The 26,632-nt window shown below is 37.3% G+C and overlaps 2 protein-coding genes across 2 annotated transcripts in view; both read left to right on the forward strand.

The window, feature by feature from the left end:
- Positions 1-26,632, forward strand: part of LOC117094789 (titin-like) — a 273,144-nt gene that overhangs the window by 38,104 nt on the left and 208,408 nt on the right. The window contains 9 exon segments of the mRNA XM_033230996.1: positions 106-366; positions 1,094-1,354; positions 1,871-2,012; positions 2,103-2,268; positions 3,407-3,638; positions 5,201-5,485; positions 5,710-5,835; positions 10,995-11,183; positions 16,894-16,950. Coding sequence (XP_033086887.1) covers positions 106-366; positions 1,094-1,354; positions 1,871-2,012; positions 2,103-2,268; positions 3,407-3,638; positions 5,201-5,485; positions 5,710-5,835; positions 10,995-11,183; positions 16,894-16,950 — 1,719 coding nt within the window.
- Positions 16,981-26,416, forward strand: LOC117094790 (muscle M-line assembly protein unc-89-like). The gene is made up of 2 exons (XM_033230997.1): positions 16,981-17,901; positions 18,037-26,416. The coding sequence occupies exon 2, from the start codon at positions 18,123-18,125 to the stop codon at positions 24,456-24,458; it is 6,336 nt and encodes a 2,111-aa protein (XP_033086888.1). The 5' UTR covers positions 16,981-17,901; positions 18,037-18,122; the 3' UTR covers positions 24,459-26,416.

Raw genomic sequence — 26,632 nt, forward strand, 5'->3', positions numbered from 1 at the left:
GCCCCTACGGCCCTTTCCTTGATGAACCCCATGTATTAATTTGTTTGGTTTCGTCTATTTTTTAAATAAATTGTATTAACTGAAGTGCGCTCTGATTTTACCAAGCATTACATATTACAAAAACCATGAAAAATATCGAGGTGCCTGAGACCAAAACTGCCTCTTTTGAGTGTGAGGTGTCCCACTTCAATGTCCCTTCCATGTGGCTGAAGAACGGCGTGGAAATTGAGATGAGTGAAAAGTTCAAGATAGTTGTGCAGGGAAAACTCCACCAGCTGATCATCATGAACACCAGCACAGAGGACTCGGCGGAATACACATTTGTCTGTGGCAATGACCAAGTCAGTGCCACCCTGACAGTCACCCGTAAGTTAAAAATATATACATCTATGTATATAAAATATGAAATATTCAGTAGATTCATTGATATTCTATATCCTACACTTTGCTGACCACTCAAAAATCCTTGATTGGGTGGGTAGGGTGGTTCAAGCCTGTAATCCCAGCACTTTGGGAGGCCAAGGCAGGAGAATCACTTGAGATCAAGATTTTGTGACCAGGCTGGGAAACACAGTGAGATCCTGCCTCTACCAAAAACAAAAGGAAAAAAAAAATTAGCTGGGCATGGTGGCACACAGTTGTAGTCCCAGCTACTCAGGAGGCTGAGATTGGAGGATCACTTGGGCCCAGAAGACCAAGGCTGCAGTGAGCCACGATCACGGCACTGCACTCCAGCCTGGGCAACAAAGTTAGAGCCTGCCTCAAAAAATAAAAAATAAAAGTGTTACTTGAAACATCTAGTATGTGGTTACACTGAGTAAAGCACTAGTATCTCCACCTGGATAAAATGTTCCAGTTAGAGTAGCACTGAAAGGCTACCTGGAAAGATGGCTCAGTGTCTATCACTTGATCTTTCTGTTCCTCTGAGCTGGCACTGTCCTGTATGGTACATGGAAGGTATCAAAGCTTATATCTCTAAACTGTAATTGCCTCAACAGATGTACTAAAAACATTCCAAGTTTTTATTCTGCACCTCTTATAACCCACATTTACATAAAGTCTCCTTGGGTGTGTTTCCTTTTCTCCTTTGCAGCAATCATGATTACTTCCATGCTGAAAGACATCAATGCTGAAGAAAAAGACACTATTACTTTTGAGGTGACAGTGAACTATGAAGGCATCTCTTACAAATGGTTAAAGAATGGTGTGGAAATCAAATCAACTGACAAGTGCCAGATGAGAACCAAAAAGCTTACACACTCACTGAACATCAGGAATGTTCACTTTGGGGATGCTGCTGACTACACCTTTGTAGCTGGAAAAGCTACATCAACAGCCACACTTTATGTGGAAGGTATGGTGTCATAAATATTAGATCCATAGAAAAAATGTCACACATGCTTTGTAAAATTTAGTGTATCAATTAATGAATGGATAAATAAAATGTGGGATAGCCATACAATGGGAAAGCAGTCAGCAACAGAGAGGAAGCACTATGATTTACTACAAAATGGATGAACATTGAAAGCTTTACGCTAAGTGAAAGAAGCCAGAGACCATACAAAGATCACATATTGTATGATTCCATTTATATGAAATGTCGAAGATACACAAATCTATAGAGATGTAGATTGGTGGTTGCCTAGGTCTACAAGGGAGACAATAGAAAAGTCCTTGGGGCAATAGCTAAGGGGTACATAATTTCTTCTTGGGGAATGAGAATGTTCTAAAATTATGGTGATGGCTGCACAATGATGAATACACGGAAACTCATTGAACTGTGTACTTTAAATGGGTGGATTGTATAGTATGTGAATTATATCTCAATAAAGCTGTTAAAAATGTTAATTTTCTACATGCTATTTTCCAGCTCGTCATATAGAATTTAGGAAACACATTAAGGACATTAAGGTTCTGGAGAAGAAGCGAGCCATGTTTGAATGTGAAGTTTCTGAACCTGACATCACTGTACAGTGGATGAAAGATGACCAGGAACTGCAGATCACAGACAGGTCGGTTGTTTTGTCTTGCTACATTCCAGTAATTCCCAGTTTCTTCTGAATCACCATATGGTAAAACTCCAATTTCCATTTCATCCACAGAATAAAGATTCAGAAGGAGAAATATGTCCACCGCCTTCTGATCCCATCCACCAGGATGTCTGATGCTGGGAAGTACACAGTGGTGGCAGGAGGCAACGTGTCAACTGCAAACCTCTTTGTAGAAGGCAGAGATGTTCGCATCCGAAGTATTAAAAAGGAGGTTCAGGTATTGTCTATATACTAAATGTTTTGAAAAATCATCAGTAGTCCATAATCTATCCTTTTATATTTCAATGTTTCCCTTTTGTATTTTCTAACCAGTCCTTTAAAGAATTAAATCAGCTCATTCTTACTTGGCTTAGACTCTCTCATGCTGACCTCAATTTAGTCACAGTTTCCACTCAGGGAATAAGTGTGCCCCTAGCAGCTGTCTAAATACGTTAATTAAAGCAGCTGTAGAAACTTCACCGTCTAATAAATGGCTGCTTGCCAAGCAGCACCAACCAGAAAAGAATTAAAATGTAAATCGTGAGGTTCACACATCAATTAGAATTAAGGAAATTTAGAACAAGGTGACATTTTCTCAGGTTTCTATCTATGGAGAGCCAAGTGTCAAGGGACTTAGTGGCTAGAAGTACTTTCTATGAAGTCTAAGGGAAAGCCCCGTCCAAGCCATGCTGGGTTCTTGGCAAGGAAGCTGGACACTTTTGCTGTCGGCTGAGTTTACAGAGCTTGTCCTCATAAGTGTCAGTCATCCCAAATGACATAATGGAGGACACATGTCTAGAGAAATAACAGTTGAGTTCAGCTTCATCATACTGCTCATCCAAAGAAAAGCAGGCTTTAGAGACTGTAGACCACAATGAAAAAGCCTTCAATGAGGACTCAGATAACCTGGAGAGGTCTTCCATCATTTATTTGCCAATTCTTAACCTCGATGTTCTCACTCTTAAAATGAGGATAATAATTCCTACCTAGCTCACAAAGTTATTGTTCATATAAAATGAAATCAAATTAAGTAATAACTTTTTAGATAATAAGAAGCCCCCAAATGTAAAGTGTCTTTATATCCCTTATTAGTAAATAAGCAAACATTTAAGGATGAAATAATTGTCTCTTTGGGCCAGTTCCTTTCCTCCATGCAGGTGTAAACACAATTCTCTACAAGAGAAGTTTATGTACCATTTGTCCAATACTAGACAGCAAAAATTACAGAGTGCTATAATCAGCCAACTTACTACATTATAATATATTGGTTTCACATGCCATTCATTGACCAGTTTTAGAAATTGATTAACTGGGAGGAAACCAAAGCTTCAAGTTTTCTGTTTTTTGTTTTTTTTTTAATGTTGTTCCATCAACAGGTCATTGAGAAACAGCGTGCTGTTGTTGAGTTTGAGGTCAATGAAGACGATGTTGATGCCCACTGGTATAAAGATGGCATTGAAATCAATTTCCAAGTTCAAGAACGACACAAATATGTGGTGGAGAGAAGAATCCACCGAATGTTTATCTCTGAGACCAGACAGAGCGATGCAGGAGAATACACCTTTGTGGCAGGAAGGAACAGGAGTTCTGTCACTCTCTATGTCAATGGTATGTAGGGACAGATTTCAGCATATTTTGTGGATCCATCAGAAATATCCTCCTGTGTAAGTCACTAAATTCCTGTAATTTGAAGGAAATGTCTAAAGAACCTATGGTATTCACACGGTTGCAGCTATATTTTTTTCTTCACATTATACCTACAGAAAAGGGAGGGCAGCTGTTAAAAGACCTATTGAGAAGTTATTTTCAGAAAACACCTGATGGCCAGATCCTTATCTTGTTGCTCAACACTATTGAACACCCACTGGGTGTCAATTGTCATATACCCCAGATGAGCTTCTAGATTTGCTGTTAAACTATTTTAGTTCTCTGCCCTCTGCCTGAACTGCTCAAGTCCTAGCAGCACTAACAAGTGAAAGTAGTGTTTCCAGCCTCTGCTATGGAGTGCCTGGGAGAACTCAATGGTCCTCTTTGAGACCCTGGAAGGCCTAGAGAGCCTCAGGCAATGTGGAACTAGATCCTCTCTACCCCAAGCTCTAAGAATAGGGGCTCTTATTTTGGAGGGGGAATTCCATCTGCTAACAAGCACTCCTGAGGAGCCTCCGAGCAGTCCTCAGGGAAGTGCTGTTAAACCTCTGCTCTCCTCATTAGAAATCTTAAGGCTGAATCTCAAGCTGACCTTGTTTTGAGTCTAACCTAGATGCAAGAGAAAAATGGAACCTCCCTTTCTATCCTCATCCTAGGCCATATCTCTTTGAATAAAATACCCCTGAGACAGATGCAGGAACACCAGGGGTAATCTCAAGATTCACAGAGATGAACCATATCACCAACATTCCCTTGGTTCCTAGGAGACCAAATGGTCATGGCATCCAGTTCTTATTATCTCTGTATTACTAGTGGAGAAACTGAGGCACAGAAAAATAAAGATCTTTTCTACGATAGTGTCAGAAGCCAGCCTCACAGAAGTCATTTCTTCTAATTTCTGGGTTCCATGAACTAACCAGGTCCCCTCACTCATCACAGCACTGAGAATATGCTTTCGTTAGCAAAACAGGAAAGCTGAATTTGTTAAATCTACCTAATGGCATTTAACTAGATCTGAAATAGTAGTCATTCATTCAATACTTACTGATTGCATTTTACTGGGACTGGTACATAACAAAATGACTATGACATAAACACAAATACTTGCAAAACAAACAAAATGGAATGGGATGAGCCTCCTCACCACATGATTTGTCCAAATGACTTTTGAAAATAGGTAGCACGTGTAAGTTATTTTATAATTCATTCAGGTATCCATCGCTAAGCCCCCACCCCAAACAGAAACTGGGATAATCAGGTTAACTCAGCACTCTCAGCATGCCCCCCAAATGTCAAAAATATCTTTCTGAAGCTATTCCCTCTGCTTGTGGACAAATTCCAAATGCTTTCTTCATTCTTAGCACAAAGAATGTTCTAATATTCTGAGGCACGTAAAAATACCACAATTCCAAAATTTTGTCTCTGGATGTATAAGTAGCCAGCAAGAAGTTAATGTAGAGTTTTGCATGCTCTCCTGTGTTTTTACACTTTTTTATGGGCTATTTGTCAACATTTACTCCTAGCTCCTGAACCGCCCCAAGTTCTGCAGGAGCTCCAGCCTGTCACTGTGCAGTCTGGCAAGCCGGCCCGCTTCTGTGCCGTGATATCTGGCAGACCACAGCCCAAAATTTCCTGGTACAAGGAAGAGCAGCTGCTTTCCACTGGCTTCAAGTGCAAATTTCTTCATGATGGGCAAGAGTACACGCTTTTGCTAATTGAAGCCTTCCCAGAGGATGCGGCAGTCTATACCTGTGAAGCCAAGAATGACTATGGAGTTGCCACAACATCAGCTTCACTCTCAGTGGAAGGTGGGAATGCCTTGCTACTTCCAGCTGAAAACAAAACCTAAGAAACAGGCTTTTGTCCTTTCCCAGGGCATTTAAAAGTACAATTTGGAGCTCATACAAGTAGATTGCTACCCAGTTTTGAAAGTACTCTACTGTGAAATAAATTAAGATAAACCTACATGCTCCCTTCTGTGAGGTCTCTATGGTGACTTAATCATGACAGATCTTGTGGTTTCTTTCTTTAGTTCCAGAAATTGTGTCTCCCGATCAGGAAATGCCCGTTTATCCACCTGCCATCATCACCCCGCTTCAGGACACTGTCACTTCTGAAGGGCAGCCAGCCCGTTTTCAATGCCGGGTTTCTGGAACAGGTAGGTTTAAGAACAAAAGGTATCATTGCTAATACTTACAGAGAATTATATGGGGAAAATATTCTGTCACCTTCTCCTCTATCACAAACATCTCTCATGCATAATTTGAAGCTTAATGGAAATCTAGCAGAAAACTTATTTCAATTATTAAATTAAGAATTAGATAAGTGTTTTTCACTATTTTGTGCCCTTAAAAATGGTTGTTTATGTTGTGTTATGTGTTCTTTATCACAGTAAAAAAATTACATTAGTGTTTTTCACTAATCTTTAAAAAAGGTCATGTTCCTTTTATGATTGTAGCTACACTTAATTTCCTAATTGATAAAATACAATGACAAAACTAAAATTATCATTAGATTAATCATAATAGCATCTACATATATTTCAAAAGAATAATACATTTATATAAGATATTATTCAGTCTATGGACAATGCTTGTGTGAAAGGTATACTTTGGAAGATAATATCCTATAGTGGTCAAAAGTCGGGGCTTTATGGTCAAAGATGCTGAATTTGAATCTTGCCTTCAATATGTGACCTTAGGCAAATATATCATTTCTCTGGTTCTCTTTCTCTCATGAATACGTTGAGTAAACTATTGCATTCAATTCTAGAAAATGTATTTTGTAAGGCTAGGAATTCTGTTTTAGTACCTAGAATTTGGCATCTGAAAAATAGTACCTGGTAGAAGGTAAGCTCTATGAAAACAAGAGTGGATCGTTGCCCTAGAATATGACCTGATACATAGTAGATACTCCATAGGTAATTGTTGACTGGACAAATTAATGATGGTTAAATGACTGTTACCAAACACTTAAGATTATTATCAAGATTAAGTTAGGTAACTCAAGTCAGCACATAGCACAGTGCCCATCATAGAGTAATCAATGAGAGTCAGCTGCTACCATTTTTAATTGGGGCATGCTTCTCAAGTACCACCAGCCACTTTCCTCATCCCAGGAATCTGATCTTGGTAGAATGAGACAATATATGTAGAACTACTTCAAGTCGTAATTGATTGTCTGTAGTCACAATTGATAGATATCTTGTCTCAGATAGAAACAAGATAAATCAAATGAATGTATGACCCCTTTATCCCAAATGAAAATCACTCTCTAATTTTCTTGGCTTTTGTATGCCACCAGCCAAAGGGAAACTCTCAAAGCTTGGGCATCTCCCAGTACCCTTAATAGGCTGATGCAAAAGTAATTGCAAAGTTGTATTGTTTTGTTTATTATGCTTCTCCCATTAGTTTATAATCCAACCTCTACCTTATCAAGATTTATTTTTCTGAACAGGTTAGTATTTCAGTTGGTCTTCTGACCTGATTATTTTCTCCTCAGAAATGGAGATTGTGATCTAGAAATCCAATAGACCTATTTGATTGTATGAGCATAATTAAAAGATATAATGTATGTAAAGCACCTATAGGCATGGCTGCCAAGTAACTGTGGCTCAATACATTCATTTTATTATAGCCATAGAGAGGAATTATATAAACATCAATGTATTGGGTGACCAATATGGACAAATACCATAGACTGTATACTTGAGGGATAGTGTTCAAGAAATACTAAATATTAATAAATGAAGACTGATTTGATAATATCCTACTAACACAATAATAAAAATATATTTTAAAAGCAAATTCACTAAAGCTACACTAAATACTTTATCCATTTATTTAATTTTTAGAGGATTTTTTAATATAAACATATATATCCATCATTCAAAGTAGTAATATTTGTCTTAACTATATTGGTATAGTGCTTTTAAGTCTGTAACATATTAACATATGGTAGTATTGCCTTTAAAGTGTTGCAGAAATACACCCGAAGCATTCTACAAGACACCAACTGGGGTAGAAAGAGAAAAACTTTACTATCTTTTCTAAATAACCAATGTTTTTAAAAGTTTGAATAGGCTTTGTAAACTCAGAAGATCATTAACTTCCTATGTGTGGTAATATTTGTACACATATAGTGGTTTCAGCACCCTCTTGTAAATTTGTTTTCTATATGAAAGAAATTAAATTCATTAAATAAAATGCCCTTTCAAAAACTCACCAACTCACATAGTTGCATACCACTGGGACTAAAAATATTTACACAACTTCCTCTGGCCACGTATTGCCTTAAGTAAGTGTAGCCCTGCTTTCCACGAATTGAAAAGAAATTGGGAGTCTTCAGAAGCCCCTTTTCCATGCTTTTTGGGGATGCAGTACTTTCTGAAGCATGAAACGTGGGCCTGAGCAACCAGGGGCTGTTTCTAATGGCGAAAATGTTACCTATTGAAGGTCTCCAGTGCCACCTACTGGTAGAGGAGCAATTTGGAAAAGCAGAATCTTAAAACGTAAAAAAGCTAGTTTTTTGCTGTTTATTCTACAGGTGATGAGTCAGTGTCATTTGGGGGGTTACAGAGTGACAGCTAGCTAAACAAAATGGTGAATAATTAGTCTAGCATTGATGTTGTCTGTTATTCATTTAAGCATCTGTGCAATTTTTATTCTACCATTTATTGTTTCCCTGCTATTGAGACATTACCCTAGGTGCTGGGGTGCAGATCTTGCTCTTGCTTTAAGGAGCTCAATATGTAGGTGAGGAAATGCATGCACACAACTAGATCCCAAGGTTTTAAGTGCTATTAACAGGCCCACTTTCTCATCATTCTCTGTCTGGGAGAGAGCCAGAGAAAGATGTGTGAACTGAGCATTGAAAAATAAGTAGGATCATCGAACACAGTGGCATCCTATGATGAGAAAACAACATCTCCAAGTCATCAAAACTTGCAATAATGCTTCATGTGCTAGAAGCGAGTGGTTTAAGTACAGTTGGTTTAAGTGATATCATGAGCAGGTGAGAAGGCTGGATAATACGGCAAAGCCTGTGCTAAAGTTTTTGATATTCTGTGCTAAAGATTTTGGAATTGACCTTGTTTACATTTAGAGACACTGAAGGATTTTGAAGCCCCCAGCTACCATGATCAGGTTTGCTTTTTAGAAACGATACTGTGATAGAGAAAGAAGGAATGGACAGATGTGGGAGGCAAGACTGGCAGTCAGGAACTTGGGAGAGGTTATTACAATAGGCCTGGAGAGTGTGAACAAGGACTTCAGCCAGAGGAGTCAGGAGAGAGAAGGGGGGATTGTAGAAGTAGTAATATGGGAGAAGAATGGCCTCAAAGAAGCCGCAAGAGGCTTATGACTAACGCAGATCATGGCATCACAGCCACAAGCACCAAGTCCACTACCACGAAAAGTTTCACCTGTTAACTCACTTACTGTGTGCAGTTCTCGTCCAGTGGCAGTTCATGTGTGTCCTGGTGCCTCATTCAGCTCACCAAAGGAAGAAGCTGTCAGTAGAAACAAGCAGAGAACCTTGTAAGAGGATGTACCAAACTATTCATCCTTCCCTTGCCATTGATGATCACACACACACACACACACACACACACACACACACACACCTTCACACAAACCAAATAGGGGTGGTGTTTCATGTTATATCACACGGCCCTGTCTTTTGGCATGTTATTGAAGACACTGTTGCTTCCGTCTGTGATGTTAGATATTCTTGCTATAATGACTGACTTGTGCCAGTGGCTTATAAAGCCATTTCATGTGTGTTATAACATTTAATTCTTACAGCAATTGTATGCAATGAATAGCCCATAAATTATTATACATGCCATTTTACAAATGAAAAGACTAACCCAGAAAGCTTAAATGACATTTCCAAGGTCACACAGCTGACAAGTTGTAGCGTCAATATTTCATTTTCTTTTTCTTTCTTTTTTTTTTTTTTTTTTTGATGGAGTCTTGCTCTGTCACTCAGACTGGAGTGCAGTGGCAAGATCCTGGCTCACTGCAGCCTCCCCATCCTGGGTTCAAGCAATTCTCCTGCGTGAGCCTCCTAAGTAGCTGGGATTGTAGGCATGCACCACCACGCCTGGCTAATATTTGTATTTTCAGTAGAGACAAAGTTTCACCATATTGGTCAGGCTGGTCTCGAACTCCTGACCTCGTGATCTGCCCACCTCAGCCTCCCAAAGTGCTGAGATTACAGGCATGAACCACCACGCCTGGGCAGGATTTCATTTTCTACTTTACCTTACTATCTAAGGAATTGAACAGATTTGTTAATGTAAGAGGAGAACCTGCCATTTATACACAAATACCATCATGGGAAGGGGAGTAAATTTTATAGCAAGTATTGGCATTAAAATGCAGACAAATGCTAGATGATTGGACTATGAGAAGATCATCTTGGATGGTATTGAGACAAAGAAGAGGTATAGTAACTATGCTCCAAAAACAAGATGGCTTTGATTTTGGCTATTCAAACAATTAACTAAAATTAAAGTGCATATCACCTACATTTATTACAACACAATAACATGCTACTTTACCTGTAATTTGGGTTTTTACTTTCTATTATTTTAAGATGTTTCAAATCCTTATATAGAAATAGCTAGCTTTATTATAATGTCTTATAACTGCCACTCTGAAAAGAGTCAAATGTATCTAAGATGCTCAAATACCATAAACCACCCTCTTTATTTAAAAAATTATTTTCTGTACAATTATTTTTTGCCATATATACCGCATAGTGAAACCTTTTGCTCATCAGTAACGAAGACAGAGGTTTCTTTTCTATAGCCTTCAAAGTTATCTATTTTAGACTTTTCATATCTTGATCTTCTCAGCTCTCTTTTTGATTGATCTTTTTGCAAACCAAAAGTGGAGATTTTTCTCACTTCCTGTCCCAGAAGGCAACTACAAGCCCAGATCAAACCTTTCATGATGACTGTCCTCAGGATTGTCTTTTTCTCAAAGTGACTGAATATGTCAAAATCTTGTCCCTGCTTCCACTGTATGACATGCAAATGTCTAAAGAGAATGTAACTGAAATTCTATCATTTTAAACATTACAACCAGTTCAACCACAGGACAAGCTATATTTTTCTATCATCGTACTTCCTTCTTGAAGATGAAAGGAAATCATTTAATAATAGTAGATATGGCATGCCCAGAGAAAAGTATCATGTTATTAAGTCAAATATGAAATGTAGGCACTAGTATTATTAACATAGTGTTTGCAGGTAAATTTCAAAAATCCACTCGTTTTTGTGGTTGAAGTATCTCTTCTTTTTTGTTGCAGATCTAAAAGTGTCTTGGTACAGCAAAGACAAGAAAATCAAGCCATCTCGGTTCTTTAGAATGACTCAATTTGAAGACACTTACCAACTGGAAATTGCCGAAGCTTATCCAGAAGATGAAGGAACTTACACGTTTGTTGCTAGTAATGCTGTAGGCCAAGTGTCAAGCACAGCCAACCTGAGTCTGGAAGGTAAAGTAAAACAAATTTCAGAACCCCATTTAAATATAGATCGAATCTTACAATGTCTGTAACAATTACTCAAGAGTTCATGTAAATCATCGTTGTTCCTACCATTCTCTTCCAATTCAACTAATTATTTCCATGTTATATGCCATATTCTCGTTTCTCCTTTACCACTTTTCATTGCGAATCATAGACCATCATGTTTCATTTGGCCCCGCTTTTTCTCTGTAACAATTTGTAATGTATTGTTGCTGTCATCAGCTGTCATGCTTCCTGATCAGCATGAATCAGAAGGGGGCAAAATATGCTGAAGAAATAGGTAGCTTTGTTTTCTCAATTGGCTAAGATAAAAATTATATTTTAAAAACATCTAAGAGTGTTATCTTCCTATCGTGCTGACACAATTTTGATTTCACAAAAGCTAGACCATTTCAGGTCTGTACACCAGTGAGCTATATTCACCCTCCCTTTATGAATGTCTGAGTGTTAAGGAGTGCAGTCCTAAAGTTGTTTAACATTTCTGTTAGTTAGGGCTCTTAAATTGTAATCAGAAACACTTCCTCAGTAACACGGGGACTTTGATTCAAACAAGGATAACATTTTTATATAGTGGGACTATTTTCCCTGAGCAAATACAGTCTATGTAGTATTAAGTACATACAAATACACAAGGATTTAGAGAAACTTATATTTTTTTCTTAACTTTATGCATTAACTGTAACTAGATGTTTGTTAAATAATGAATTTAAAATGGTTTATAAAATAAAAAAGTTGACTTTACAACCAGAGGAAGAAAGAAAAGAGTACCTGAACCCTGGTGGATACTCCACTATTGCCTTCATGAACAATGTAGTGAAGTTCCTTGGTCCATTCGTGTCTCAGCTTGCTTCTTTGGGAAATGGAAGGGAACTTATGTGACTTTGAATCAATAGTGATATACAAGGACAAGGCATTGGGATTGGACTGAATTCTAGTCCATTATTGGAATTTGTGACAAATCTGTAGACAACTCCAAATAAGTTCTGGTTTCAATGCAAGGTAAGACATTAAAAATTGGTATGCTTCTTTTCAGGATTTAGCAAATTTGAAGAACATACATCAAACTCCCAATGGCATGTCTCTTTATCAGTTTCATTTAAGAAGGAGCCCCTTGGCCAAAAGCCCAGCTTCATCCAGCCTCTGTCAAGCCTCAGGGTGCACAGCGGGGAGACAGTCAGATTTCATGCGAGGGTTTCTGGCATTCCCAAGCCAGAAATCCAATGGTTTCGTAATCAGCAGCTAATTCTACCAACAAAAGATGTAGTTTTCCATTTTGAGGAGTCCACAGGCATGGCTTTAATGCTTATAGTTGATGCTTACTCAGAGCATGCTGGGCAGTACACTTGCAAAGCAACCAATAGTGCTGGGGAAGCCACTTGTGCAGCTACACTCACAGTGACTCCAAAAGGTAAAACCCATCTTGCTTCAAGGACTTTGATTTGCTGTATACCTCTCAGTCCCACTGTTACTAATGAGAGTCTCTGCTGTTTGTTTTACTGCATACTGTGGTCAGTCCATAACTTACTAATAAAATGACATGCAATAACTTCCCCTAGGTCCTCAATTATGGATTAACCTACACACTTTAAATTTCACTGGAGTATCTGTTTTATGCCCCAGAGAACCAGTAATGATTTTATTAGGCACCACCTTTGCTTGGCTTCTTTACTCTTCTAAGCAACATTGTATCATTGCATCATTAAATTATCTATTTGCTGAGTATTACTTATAAAGCATACAGTGGACGGAGAGCAAATGCTACCCCAAATATAGTCAGCTAGACTGAGAGAGAGAAAGAGAGACTGGGTCACTTTGGATAGCTGAAATGACAACAGAAAGAAGGAACCAGATACTGTATGGCATCCGCATGAGCCTTCATCAACCACTCATCACGGAATCACTGGGAATGAATTTTCTTTTGTGTGATCTTGACATCTAGATCATATTCCTCTGGCATGCTGCTTCCAAGTGACAATTATGTCTTTCATCTTCATCTTCCATGCCATTTTGTGTTACTAACATGGGCAAGTGACAAAGCTTAGATCTTAATATTCTTTTCTTTTTCTTGTCACTTGATTATACAGTGCAAGCCCTAGATAGGCAAAGTTCTGGGAAAGATGTAAGAGAGTCCACCAAGTCCCAGGCAGTGGCAGATTCCTCTTTCACGAAGGAGGAGAGCAAAATATCTCAAAAGGATATTAAGTCATATCAAGGATCATCACATGAATATGAAGTGCAGGTTTTTGAAAGTGTGTCTCAAAGTTCCATCCACACAGCTGCATCCATTCAAGATATACAGTTGCGCCATACTGCATCCCTTTCAGAAACTGCAGAAAGCACTGAGCTATCTAAGGAATGTGCTGAAGAGTCCACGGGTGAGGCGCCCAAGATTTTCCCGCATCTTCAGGACGTCACTGTAAAGTGCGGTGATACGGCTCAATTCCTCTGTGTTTTAAAAGACGATTCTTTCATTGATGTAACCTGGACTCATGAAGGTGCAAAGATAGAGGAATCCGAGAGACTGAAGCAATCACAAAATGGAAATATTCAGTTTCTTACCATATGTAATGTTCAGCTGGTAGACCAAGGACTATACAGCTGCATTGTACACAATGACTGTGGAGAGAGGACAACATCAGCAGTACTAAGTGTAGAAGGTGGTTAATTGATTTTTAGCTGTGACTTGCTTCATTTCATCCTCATCGCTTTATGCAGCTTTTCTGCCATGCAAATTCAATCAATGAATATATTAATTAGAATATATCTAAACTAGCACTATATTCATAAATGACTTCTGAAAGTCAGCCAAGTCAATGACCATGATTATCCTGAAAATTTAACTTGCCAGTCTAGATTCAGAAAGTTTAATTTTTAAACGTAGATTCGGGAAGCAAAGGCTTATTTCCTATATGCTGCATTTTCTAATATTTACCAATGCGCCACCAAGAAAGTGTAGCAAAATTAAAATGTTGTAGTCTGAGAAGTATTTATTGGGTATTTATTATTGTGCCGGATACTGTGGTAAATTTCAGTTTAATTGTTTTAAAGTAAGAGGTTCAACAATTCTTATCTCCTCTTCATTTTCACATCTGGAGGTTCTAGTTGTTTACAAAGGGGCCATGAAAATAGAAAATTGGGACCAAGTACAGTGGCTCATGCTTGTAATCCCAGCACTTTGGGAGGCCGAGGCAGACAGATCACTTGAGGTCAGGAGTTCGAGACCACTCAGGCTAATATGGTGAAACCCCATCTCTACTAAAAATACAAAAATTAGCCAGGCATGTTGGTGCATTCCTGTAATCCCAACTACTCAGGAGGCTGAGGCAGGAGAATTGCTTGAACCCAGGGGGCAGTGGTTGCAATGAGCCAAAATAGGGTCACTGCACTCCAGCCTGGGCAACAGAGCTAGACTCCATCTCCAAAAAAGAAAAATAGAAAATTGGGTGCTGAAAATAACAAGGCTCTCTCTGGACCAAAATTAGAAGTCTCTAGATATTACTCCATAAATGATGCTGCTTTTACAGGCTTAAAATCCTCCTGGAATTGTAGAATTTTCTCATGGCAAGATCACAATTTTTGTCATTATTGGGCTTGATTCTCCATTATGTCTGGAAGAGCAGGAATAAACTTGTCTGGGCAAGTGGTAACTTCTTCCTCTTATCCATAGTCTTTCCTTTTGGATATTAATGAAATGAGAAAAATATTTTTCAGGTGCTATAAGCCTGTGTTGTGTGCCTGTAGGCAAAACAGCTCCACTGAGTCTCAAGTAAGGAAGGTGGTGGGAGAAGTTCAGACATCTTCAGGGGTCTGTGGAAAGCTCTGGCCTCAAGTGCCTCCCTGATCCTGGCCATAGTGGTGTTAAGGATGAAAAGGGGGCAGTGCAGTGCTATGGAGGTGCACAGCCATCTCTGCACAGAATTTTGAAACAGTGGCCTTTCTTCCTACCCAGTACAGAGAATATGGTTCATTGATTCATATAATTTTTCTGCAACACCTGCTCCAAAAGGAGGTCTTATTCTTTCTTAATGAGATTTTGTTCTATAGCTCTATCTCATTCTGTCACCACAGCCTACAAAGGCAATGTCTCAAGAACTGAGGTTTAGTTATGTAAATTAGATAGAAAATTCCAACAGCCAGAGAGTTGACCCTCAATTTCACTGCAGCTGCTGGCTAGCACAGTAATCACACAGAGTGACTATTTATTTGGAGGTGTTGTCTGCAAGTCCTGTAGGTGACAGCGTGACAATTTTTTCAGAAATGTAGTTGGGAGTTGGCTGTCTTGTGAAGGTGGGAGAAATGTAGATCAGATCTCTTAACTCAGTTTCTAAAGAATCTAGTGCTATAGTGCAGTGTTTGACTGTCATATTCCCAGAATTGATTTGTGCTTGGCTCTTTTGTCCTAGGAGCTCCAGTTCATTGAGTTCCAATGGATAATATTATTAAAGTGTTCTAGAAGCAAAATAATTTTATTGAACATCCAACTGCCTTACTTGTACCTAAGAAAATTGAAAGATAAGATATTTTTAGGTGTTTGAAGAGTGAAAGATCAGGCACAGTTGTCTAATTATTTGACATAGGCCAGTCTTTATATGTTCCTTTTTTATTTTGGCCTAATAAGTTCATATAGGCTACAGAGTTATCCACCAAGATCAAGCGGGAATGTCAAACCCCTGAAAGTCTGTTTGAATACAGTTCTTATGTGCATAGTAAACATAGACATATCGTATATTAGTTTGATGACTAACATGCTGCCTTTCCTTCTCATCCTAATGACATTCCATCTTCTCCACATTCAGCATGTTTTTTAATCTTACAAACACAGCTAATTTATGCCTTTCCCTAACTTTATTCTTACTCAGCAAAAGAATCGCAAGCCAGAGCACTTACAAAAATTACTCTGGGTTCAGAAACTAAAAGTATTAAAACACTCAAAGATTCACAAATTAAAACAACCCGTGAAGTAAACAGAGAATCGTCAAAGAAAACATCAAGTTTGTCATTAACTTCATGCCAAAAACCATAAGAAACTGAGAACAAGGGAATCAAGTCTACTGACAGGATACCACGTGGACTGAAGACTGAGAGTGACACGAGAGTCCCAGCCTTTCAGCTGCCCCAGAGATGATTGTGTCTAAAAACTGTGCATACTCCTTGTGTAATAAAAACAGTTTTGATAAGTTTTTGTTCCTTAATATGTAATTGGGCTTTGTGTAGTTTAAAGTTTGAAAGGTGGTTCAAATCAAAGGAGTATTTACTAGCAGGAAAAACTGAGAATAGCCCTCTGCTAAAGTAGCAGTTTAGAAAATGCATGTTCTTTCTAAATGTGATTTCATCTCTTAGCAAGTGTTTAGTCAATAGGACATTTTTTTAGAAAATAATATTCCTTCAGTTTGTAGATTGCTTTCTGAATGCATGTAAAGGCATGGGGAATTATAGAACTAAAAGTGGAAATTTCATGAAGAACCTAAAATAAAAATGTTTTAAATCTTTCTGTCAACATTGCCATGTGTTTTATCAGCTCAATAGTTTGTTTGGCATGGACTTTTTGGTATATTTGGGGAATGCAGTTTTCTGTTATTATAATAAAAAGAAAATTTTAATCATATAAGTCATGAATTAATGCATAAAGTACATGCAATTAATAACTAAAATCTCTTTATATGTTTTTCTGTTTTAGCCCCTGAATCAATTTTGCATGAGAGGATTGAACAAGAGATTGAGATGGAAATGAAAGGTATTGTCATAATGGATGTGAGATTTAAGTAGAAATTCTAAGGGATTAATAGGATCCTTGAGTTGCCTTCTTTCTCTTAGTATTATTGAGAAAAAAATGACATAGATGTACAAATATATCTCTTAGAGTATATATTACTATGTCGCATGCTTGGTTTAGAATGTTGATGGTTACATGCATTTCACAGTAATTTATCATAAGTTAATTTAAAATTTTGTATTTAAAATTTATCAGCCATATTCAACTTTATGTTTGCAGTCATTTCCAAAAGTGTGTATTAGGAAAAGTTGTCATCTTAATGCATGAAATCATGAAGTAGAAGTTTGTTTTCAAAATCACAGTGAATTACATTGAACAATAGACAATAACCTAGCTGTCATTCTCAGAATGCAATGTCATGAATGAATTTTGATTGAAATGCTACTTTACTGAGGTTGTGTGAAAACATTACATTCCCATCTGGTTTACACTTCATGCACACACATCATTTTAACATTGATATGTCTCTTACACTGGCTTGCAGATAGCTGCCTTATGTGATCCTTATTGCCTGCTTTTCTTTGCATAACATTGTGATTTTATGGCTGTATTAGTTCGAATAAACGCCTTCTCATTTTATTTTAGCTAATTATTTATGGTTATAGTTCTTGCATATACTCTTTAAATAGTTAATTCTCAAAAATATAATAATTTAATCTACAATCAAAAGAATCAGAAAGGGCGTTTATTCCACTCTCTGCAAGTCAGGTAAGATTTTCCACTTAGCCATCAAAAGAACAAAGTTTTCCTGCTCCCAAAACAAATATGCACAGGAACATGTTATTTTGAAATGCATTTTTGCTTGTTCAAGAAGAAATTTCAACAGTTTGAAGAAAAGACCAGACAACGAACGATTTTCGTGTCAGAATCTTTTAAACAGAGCATGGTGTTGCGTTTATTCGAACAAATATGGTGAGTGAATTTTTCTATGGATTTGTGAGATCTGTAGCATGCAATTTATTTCATTTCCTATTTTGCAATTTTATTTACTTTCAACTTTTTCAAATTCTATGGAAAATAGTAAAAGGTTTTATTTTTTTTTTCCAGAATTATTCTCCGAGGGGGAATCTGAACATTCAGAAAGGGATACTCGTGATGCCTTTTCAGATTCTGAAGACCTAGACCACAGCTCCATGGCTGCTAAAAGATATGCAAGTAGAATATCATCTACAAGCTCCTGGCCTGAATATTTTAAGCCTTCTTTTACCCAAAAACTTACGTTTAAATATGTTTTAGAGGGTGAACCAGTTGTTTTTACATGTAGATTAATTGCCTGTCCATCTCCAGAAATGACTTGGTTTCATAACAGTCGGCCCATTCCAACAGGTCTTCGTCGGATTATAAAAGCTGAGAGTGATTTACACCATCACTCTTCCAGCTTAGAGATTAAAAGGGTCCAAGAGAGAGATTCTGGAAGTTATAGGTTACTAGCAATTAATAGTGAAGGGTCTGCTGAATCAACTGCATCATTGCTTGTTATCCAAAAAGGACAAGATGAGAAATATTTAGAATTTCTGAAAAGAGCAGAACAGACACATGAAAACGTGGAGGCTTTAGTTGAAAGGGGAGAAGACAGGATAAAGGTTGACCTGAGGTTTACTGGCTCTCCCTTTAACAAAAAACAAGATATGGAGCAAAAGGGAATGGTGAGAACTATACATTTTAAGACAATGAGTTCTGCCAAGAAAACAGATTACATGTATGATGAAGAATATTTAGAAAGTAAATCTGACATAAGAGGATGGCTTAATGTAGGTGAAAGTTTTCTGGACAGGGAGACCCAAGTGAAGTTGCAACGTTTAAGGGAGGCTAGAAAAATGTTAATGGAGAAAAAGAAATTATCTCTTTTAGATACGTCTTCTGAAATAAGCTCAAGAACTTTGAGAAGAGAAGCTAGTGATAAAGATATTCTGTTCTCTAGAGAGGACATGAAAATCAGATCTATGTCTGATCTAGCTGAAAGTTATAAGGTAAATAATTCAGCTGAGAGTATTGTGCAAAATCCACATGGCCTTTCTAATCAAATGGATCAAAATATAGAATCTGAGGAACTTCCCACAAGCTTTCAAACTATTGTTGATGAAGAAATTTTCCAGACTGAAACAAGAATGAGCCCAGAGTCATTGGTAAAAGAAAGTCTACCAAAAGACCATTTATATGGTGAAATTCTAGTAAATGAAAATACCCAAGCAAGAGGACAGCTGGAAGAAATTATGGCCAGTACTACAGTTGGAGAGTCACCCACATATATCACTAATGTATGTGAGAAGGAGGAAGTATGTGAGACTCCTGAAAAGGTGTCTCAAGCTTTTACACCACATGCCAGCGAATCTTTTGGTACACTTGTAAATGTTGAAGAAAGTGAAGAAATAGCTAGTGAAAGAATAAGAAAGGATGATGTAAGAGAATTACAACTCTCTGCTTCTACACAAATCGATGAATCCAAAACCGAACAGAAAGAGGAAAACATGAGATTTTTTGAAAATTCATTTCGAAAACGCCCACAACGTTGCCCACCTTCATTTCTTCAAGAAATTGAATCTCAAGAAATTTATGAAGGTGACAGTTGTAATTTCGTGTGCCATTTTCAAGGATATCCTCAACCTATCGTGACGTGGTATAACAATGACATGCCAATCCCACGTAATCAAAACTTTATCATTCATTCTTTGGAAAACTATTCAATATTAACTCTTCTGTCTGTTCATCATCAGAATGAAGGTTCTATTAATTGTGTGCTATTTAACCAATATGGAACAGTAAAAACAACCGGTATGCTTAAAGTGAAAGCAAAACAAAAACATGATGTCAAAGCACATAAAGTTCCAGTGTTCCATGACTACTTTGATGAGGAAGAAGAGCTAGCATTGGTATTTGGTCAAGCAAAAGGCACCCACCCATCTATGAGTCAAGAGGGCCAAACAAATCTTCATGTGTTAAAAACTAACCCACCAGTTCCTCCCTCTGGAGATACAGAATTGCTTTCCTTTCCTGTAGAAATCCAGGTAACAGCAGCTACTCCTATCCCAGAAGAGGATAAAGAGATGTTTCAAACTGAAGAGCTAGAACCTGAAGCAATGCCTCAAGATCAAGCTACTCAGTCACCAAAACACAAATTTGTATTTTTGTCTGATGTTACTAATGAGCCACCAAAAATGTTACAAGAAATGCCAAAGCATGCCAGGTGTAGAGAAGGGGATTCCATCATTCTTGAATGTTTAATATCTGGTGAGCCCCAGCCAGTTGTAACATGGTTTCAAAATGGAGTCCTTTTAAAGCAGAACCAGAAGTTTCAGTTTGAAGAAGTTAATGGTAGCCACCGATTATATATTAAAGATGTTAATTCTCAAGATTCTGGAAAATATAAATGTCTTGCTGAAAACAATTCAGGGACAGCTGAAAGTGTTTCAGATCTAACAGTGGAGCCTGTCACTTATAGGGAGAATAGTCAATTCGAAAATATTGGTGAAATTTATGGAAAATATTCCAGAGATCAGCAAGTGCAAGTCCAGGGAGAATCTGTAAGGGCACATTTTTATGATTATCCAGCTGGTCCTTTTACTCCCTGGACAAATGTAAAAGAATATTCAGTAAGGGACTATTTTCAAAGCCTTGAGACCATTAAGCAGATAGACCAGAAAGACCAGGTGCGTTGCATACCTTCTAGAGAAAAAATTCCCAGATTTGTGCGTGGTGCTTCAAGAACCATAAAAACCAACAAGCCCATCAGGGCTGAATTCATACAATGTCAGGCTGAAGGGAAAGAGAAACATGTAAGTGAAAAATCAAAGCTGCACCAAGCAGAGGGTACTGTTTATCCATTTGTTGATGATTTCAGTGATATCACTATTAAGAAAGATGTAGGAAACAATTTTGGAAAACTTGGTAGATCAGAAAAGGAAAATGTACAAGAATATGCCCAAAGTGACTATTTACCAAATATTCACTCTGAGAGAATTTCTGACAGTTACAATACAAAAGATTCATCTGCCGTTGCATATGAAGAATCCCTTGGTGAAGAGATACACTACCCGGGGAAAAAGGTGAAGCATAGAATTATTGAATTTGAAAAATTACATGTAGAAAAAAGAGTTCTAGAAAAAAGACCTACCAGAACATCATTTGTTAATCCTCCTCAAAAGAAGATTGATGACAAAGCCTTTTCATTAAAGCAAAGAGAATCAAGATCAAGTAATCTAAATGCAAATATGTGTCAGGCAGAGAAAATGTCTCCAGATACTGAATCAAATTCATCTAACATTGCAATAAATTTAAAGCTGCTTTCCTCTCAAACTCATAAGGAATCTGAAGCACAAGAAAGGGAACAACAGGAAAAAATAAGTCTTATAGATAAACCTGCAATTTCTAAAAGAGTTGAACATGAATCACCTATTACATTTGACTTAAAGCAGTTTCACACTCAAATAAAACACACAGATGTGAAATTCCAAGAATTAGATAGTAGTCAACCAGAAGAAGCTTATTTTAAAATCCAACATCCTGCTTCCGAAACAGCTGACACTGAGAACATTGTGTTTGATCTAAAACAAATGTATTCTCATATAGGAGATCCAGCTATGGAGTTTCAAGGGCAAGAAACTAGGGAACAGCAGGAAATACATTATAAAGAAAAAATTCCTAGCCCTGAAACATTACAACCTGATACACAGAGTATCTCTAAAAATGTGCAAAATAATGTATTTGCCAGTCAAGAAATTTCTTCCAATCAGGAGCTTTCATATAGAACTATAGTGGAGAAAAGTAGTATTGATGAAAATTCCATTTCTTTAGAAAAAGAAGTCCGACATGTACAGGAACAAAACTTAGACATTTTAAAAACTGATCTTTCTCTTAAATCCTTTTCTGAAGAAATCTATAGTGAATCATGTGCCCTATTTCCAACCTCATCTGCAGATATAGAAGAAACTGATCTTTCTGAGAAAAATAGTTCTCTAGAAAATGGAGACAGAAGTTTCATCTCACATTTGAAAAAAGCAGTAAGTGAGGAAAAGCCTTTAGAGGTTGGTGAAATGGAAGAAGAATGCACTCTAGAACCAGAGGTGGCATCATTTCCAAAGCAGGATGGTGGGGCACAGGCATATACAGATGCCACTTTGGAAGACCACAAAGGTGATATTCAGGAGGCTGACATACTCCATAGACAGCTCTCCCTGAGTCAGTGCTTCCCATTCTTGATGACTGAAGAAAAACAGAATCCAGGTATACAAATAATTACAAACATTGATGCCTCTGGAGAAGAAAAATGTTATGAAGAAGTCCAAGTTCAAAATGAAACTTCTTTCTCCACTTTAGGAGAAATGATAGAAACTAGTTTTTCTCAAAATATTCCTAAATTAGATGAGGCACATACCACTGAGGTAGTGGAATCTGAGACCTCCCTAACACAATATTTACTTGCTGCTGGAAAGCGTGAGGTTCCTGAAACTAAAGACACCAGAGACCAGGCAAAGCTTGTCCAGAGTGAATCAATCACTTCAATGGAGGTGGAAGAAGTAACTTTCAACACTGTGTACGAATACTACAACCAGAAACAGGAATCACTAGGTCGTCCATTTTCTCCTGAGTCTGACATTTCCGTTGGTGTGGGAAGTACCACTAGTGAAGAAATATCTGAGTTAGATCAGTTTTATACCCCACCATCGTCTGTTGAATATTTTGAATCTCCAAAGTCCCCTGACTTATATTTTAATCCTTCAGATGTAACTAAACAATCCTCAATATATTCAGGAGGTGAGACAGTTGAAAGATATTCCACACCTTTAGGGGAAGTTGCTGAAGGATATTCAACACCTTCCGAAGGTGAGATAGGAGAAAGATACTCCACACCTCCAGGGGAGACACTAGAGAGATACTCCACACCCCCAGGAGAGACTCTAGAGAGATACTCCACACCCCCAGGAGAGACTCTAGAGAGATACTCCACACCCCCAGGAGAGACTCTAGAGAGATACTCCACACCCCCAGGGGAGACACTAGAGAGATATTCTATTCCTACTGGAGGACCAAACCCCACTGGTACTTTTAAAACATATCCATCAAAAATAGAAAGGGAAGACAGTACACCAAATGAGCATTTCTACACAGCTACAGAAGAGAGAGGTTCAGCTGACGAAATATGGCGTTCCGATTCATTTGGCACACCCAATGAAGCCATTGAGCCAAAAGACAATGAAATGCCTCCATCTTTTATTGAACCTCTGACCAAAAGGAAGGTGTATGAAAACACAACACTAGGCTTCATTGTTGAAGTTGAAGGTCTTCCAGTTCCTAGTGTGAAGTGGTATCGAAATAAATCTTTACTAGAGCCAGATGAAAGAATCAAAATGGAAAGGGTGGGTAATGTGTGTTCACTGGAAATTGCAAACATTCAAAAAGGAGAAGGGGGAGAGTACATGTGTCATGCTGTAAACATCATAGGGGAAGCAAAGAGCTTTGCAAATGTAGACATAATGTCCCAAGAAGAAAGAGTGGTGGCACTCCCACCTCCAGTAACACATCAGCATGTCATGGAGTTTGATTTGGAAAACACCACATCATCAAGAACACCTTCTCCTCAAGAAATTGTCCTGGAAGTTGAATTAAGTGAAAAAGACGTTAAAGAATTTGAGAAGCAGGTGAAAATAGTGACAGTTCCTGAATTTACTCCTGACCATAAAAGTATGATTGTGAGTCTAGATGTTCTTCCATTTAATTTTGTAGATCCAAATATAGATTCAAGGGAGGGAGAAGACAAAGAACTAAAAATTGATTTAGAAGTATTTGAAATGCCTCCTCGCTTTATAATGCCTATTTGTGATTTTAAAATTCCAGAAAATTCAGATGCTGTGTTCAAATGTTCAGTCATAGGCATCCCTACTCCCAAAGTTAAGTGGTATAAAGAATATATGTGTATTGAGCCAGATAACATTAAATATGTGATTAGCGAGGAGAAGGGAAGTCACACTCTTAAAATTAGAAATGTCTGTCTTTCTGATAGTGCAACATACAGGTGCAGAGCTGTGAATTGTGTAGGAGAGGCTATCTGTCGGGGATTCCTCACCTTGGGAGATTCCGAAATATTTGCTATGATAGCAAAGAAAAGCAAAGTGACTTTAAGCAGTTTGACAGAAGAATTGGTCTTAAAGAGCAATTACACAGAAAGTTTTTTTGAATTTCAGGTGGTGGAAGGGCCTCCCAGGTTTATCAAAGGTATTTCTGACTGTTATGCACCAATAGGTACAGCAGCATATTTTCAGTGCTTAGTTCGTGGCTCTCCAAGACCCACGGTTTACTGGTACAAAGATGGGAAATTGGTCCAAGGAAGAAGGTTCAGTGTTGAGGAAAGTGGCACAGGGTTCCACAACCTGTTTATAACAAGCTTAGTAAAGAGTGATGAAGGAGAGTACAGGTGTGTAGCTACAAACAAATCAGGAGTGGCTGAGACCTTTGCAGCACTCACCTTAACTTAAAATGTAATGTTTTAGTGCCTCAGTAATTATTAGAATTGATCTGAGTGCTTTCATATTTTCCAAATTATATGGATCTAATAAACTTCCAAACAGGTCCACTATATTTGAATTCATTATCTTGGAGACTGCTGGAGAAATAACCTCTGTGTAGAAATCTCATCTTTGTAACACATGTAAATATTTTGTTATCTGAACTGTGGAATCATCACGAGTCAATCATGCTGTGTAACATGAAATACAATTAAATCTCTTCTTGGCTACCTAATTATTTGTACTTCTATTTACCCTCATGCCTCCTCCACAAAGTGTTTCAGTGGAATGGACTCTCTTTTAGCAGATAAACCATATATGCAAAAGTACAATGTAAACGTGGAGACTATATCAGATGACCACGCAGACAAATTGGTAAGGGCAAATCTCCTCTCTGCTCCCATTCTAAGTTATTTTTGAAATTGTAACCCCTTTGCATCCAAACTCATGTTTATTTACTTCGACTTAGAATAGGCAAAACAAACAACAAAAACCAGCTTCTCCCAATTGGCAACTAACTCTATAATCTGTTTGCCGTTTCAATCTTAATATATTAAATTCATCTCTTTAAAAAATATTTTCATTATTAATATTCCTCTACATAAGTGCTTTAATTCTCACTGGCTTCAAGGGACCAATTGTGCTCTTTGTGCGCAGGATTCACCTAGACATTTGCAGAATAAGCATATAAAGATCTTTCCACTTTTGGAGACACCTTATTTTTCTCAGTTTTTGAGATGACATCAAGTGTAAAATGCAGCAATAATTTAGCATTGGCCTGGGGAAAAAAAGGGAAACTATCACATTGTGTTTACATGTAGATTTTAAAACTGTATTCTGATTTCAGAATCTTTAAAATTAAAAAAAAGGTGGGATATTTTTAGAATTTAGTCAATATGGCAATTTGTATTTCAGATTATATGTAAATAACAAGATATCAAGCTTTCCTATTAGTTTCACTGAATTTCATCTTTAAAATGAATATAGCTTAATAAGCATTCGATTTTTATTATGATGTTTATGTTTCTAAAGTAACTCTTTAATTTTGTCTTTTAAAATTAAAATAACAGTAAATTAGCATACTCCTTAATATCTTACCTATATACTAACATGGACCTAAGTCTTCTCATATAAGACTCGACAAATATTAACAAATTCTGAAAATGAAGGGTAGGAACAAAAGACCTTAGAGGCAATCATTCAACAATGGAGTTCTGTGTCATCCTAATAGTAATTATTCTTAATACGATTTAGAATAAACTTTAATTTTGTAACAAAGGACAAGAGAAAGAATGCTACAATGAGAGATAAATTTTATCTCCCTCCACCTCTTAAATTACTTATTATTACTAAATAGCTATATTTGTCACCTGCGTTCAGCAATACTTAAGTACCATGATCATATTTAAAATACTAATTTTAATTTAATTTGAAATATAAACACTTTAATTTTCCAAAGAATTCATATCCAATTATGTTTATTATGTTTCCTTCATCTATCAATCTTTATTCTCAACATAGGAATTCTCTAACAGCTATCCAAATTAAAGAAGCAATAGAGACAATGTACAGAAAGTAGGCAGAGCAGTCAGGTTTCCCCTGCCTTCCTCACAAAAGAAATTTTGATTTATCTGTTTGAGCCACCATAACTCATCAGCGTAGATATACTATTGTGGAACAATCATTCCTGTTCCAACCAGTGAGCACACAATATCTGTGATAATAATTATAGACGTAATGTATCACATCACAAATTCCTGAAATAAAACTAATTCTATAGATTAGGAACTTAGGGATTTATTCTGTGCTTAGTCACGTGATGCATGTTAAAATTAATGAGAAACTCAGATTGAAGCAAACATGACAAGCATGCTTTACTCAATCATCATACAGCACAGCAACAGTTCAAACCTTGTTTCTTAAAAAAATAATAATAATAAAGAAAGAGAGAAATAGAAAAATGTTTGAATGTCCTACTGGATTTCAGGAAGAGCTGAAAAACACTTTTATTCATATAAGAAGGAGGGCTTTGTTTGATTTTGCTCATTAGAATTCTGTAATTCTGTTAGTTTCAAGTATGGTGAACTTGAGTATATGCAGAATAACAGTGACCGAATAAAGAAAAGTAAGCCTTGGCTTACTTT

Source organism: Trachypithecus francoisi, unplaced genomic scaffold (genome assembly GCF_009764315.1).
Source record: "Trachypithecus francoisi isolate TF-2019V2 unplaced genomic scaffold, Tfra_2.0 Lachesis_group13, whole genome shotgun sequence".
Taxonomy (NCBI): Eukaryota; Metazoa; Chordata; class Mammalia; order Primates; family Cercopithecidae; genus Trachypithecus; species Trachypithecus francoisi.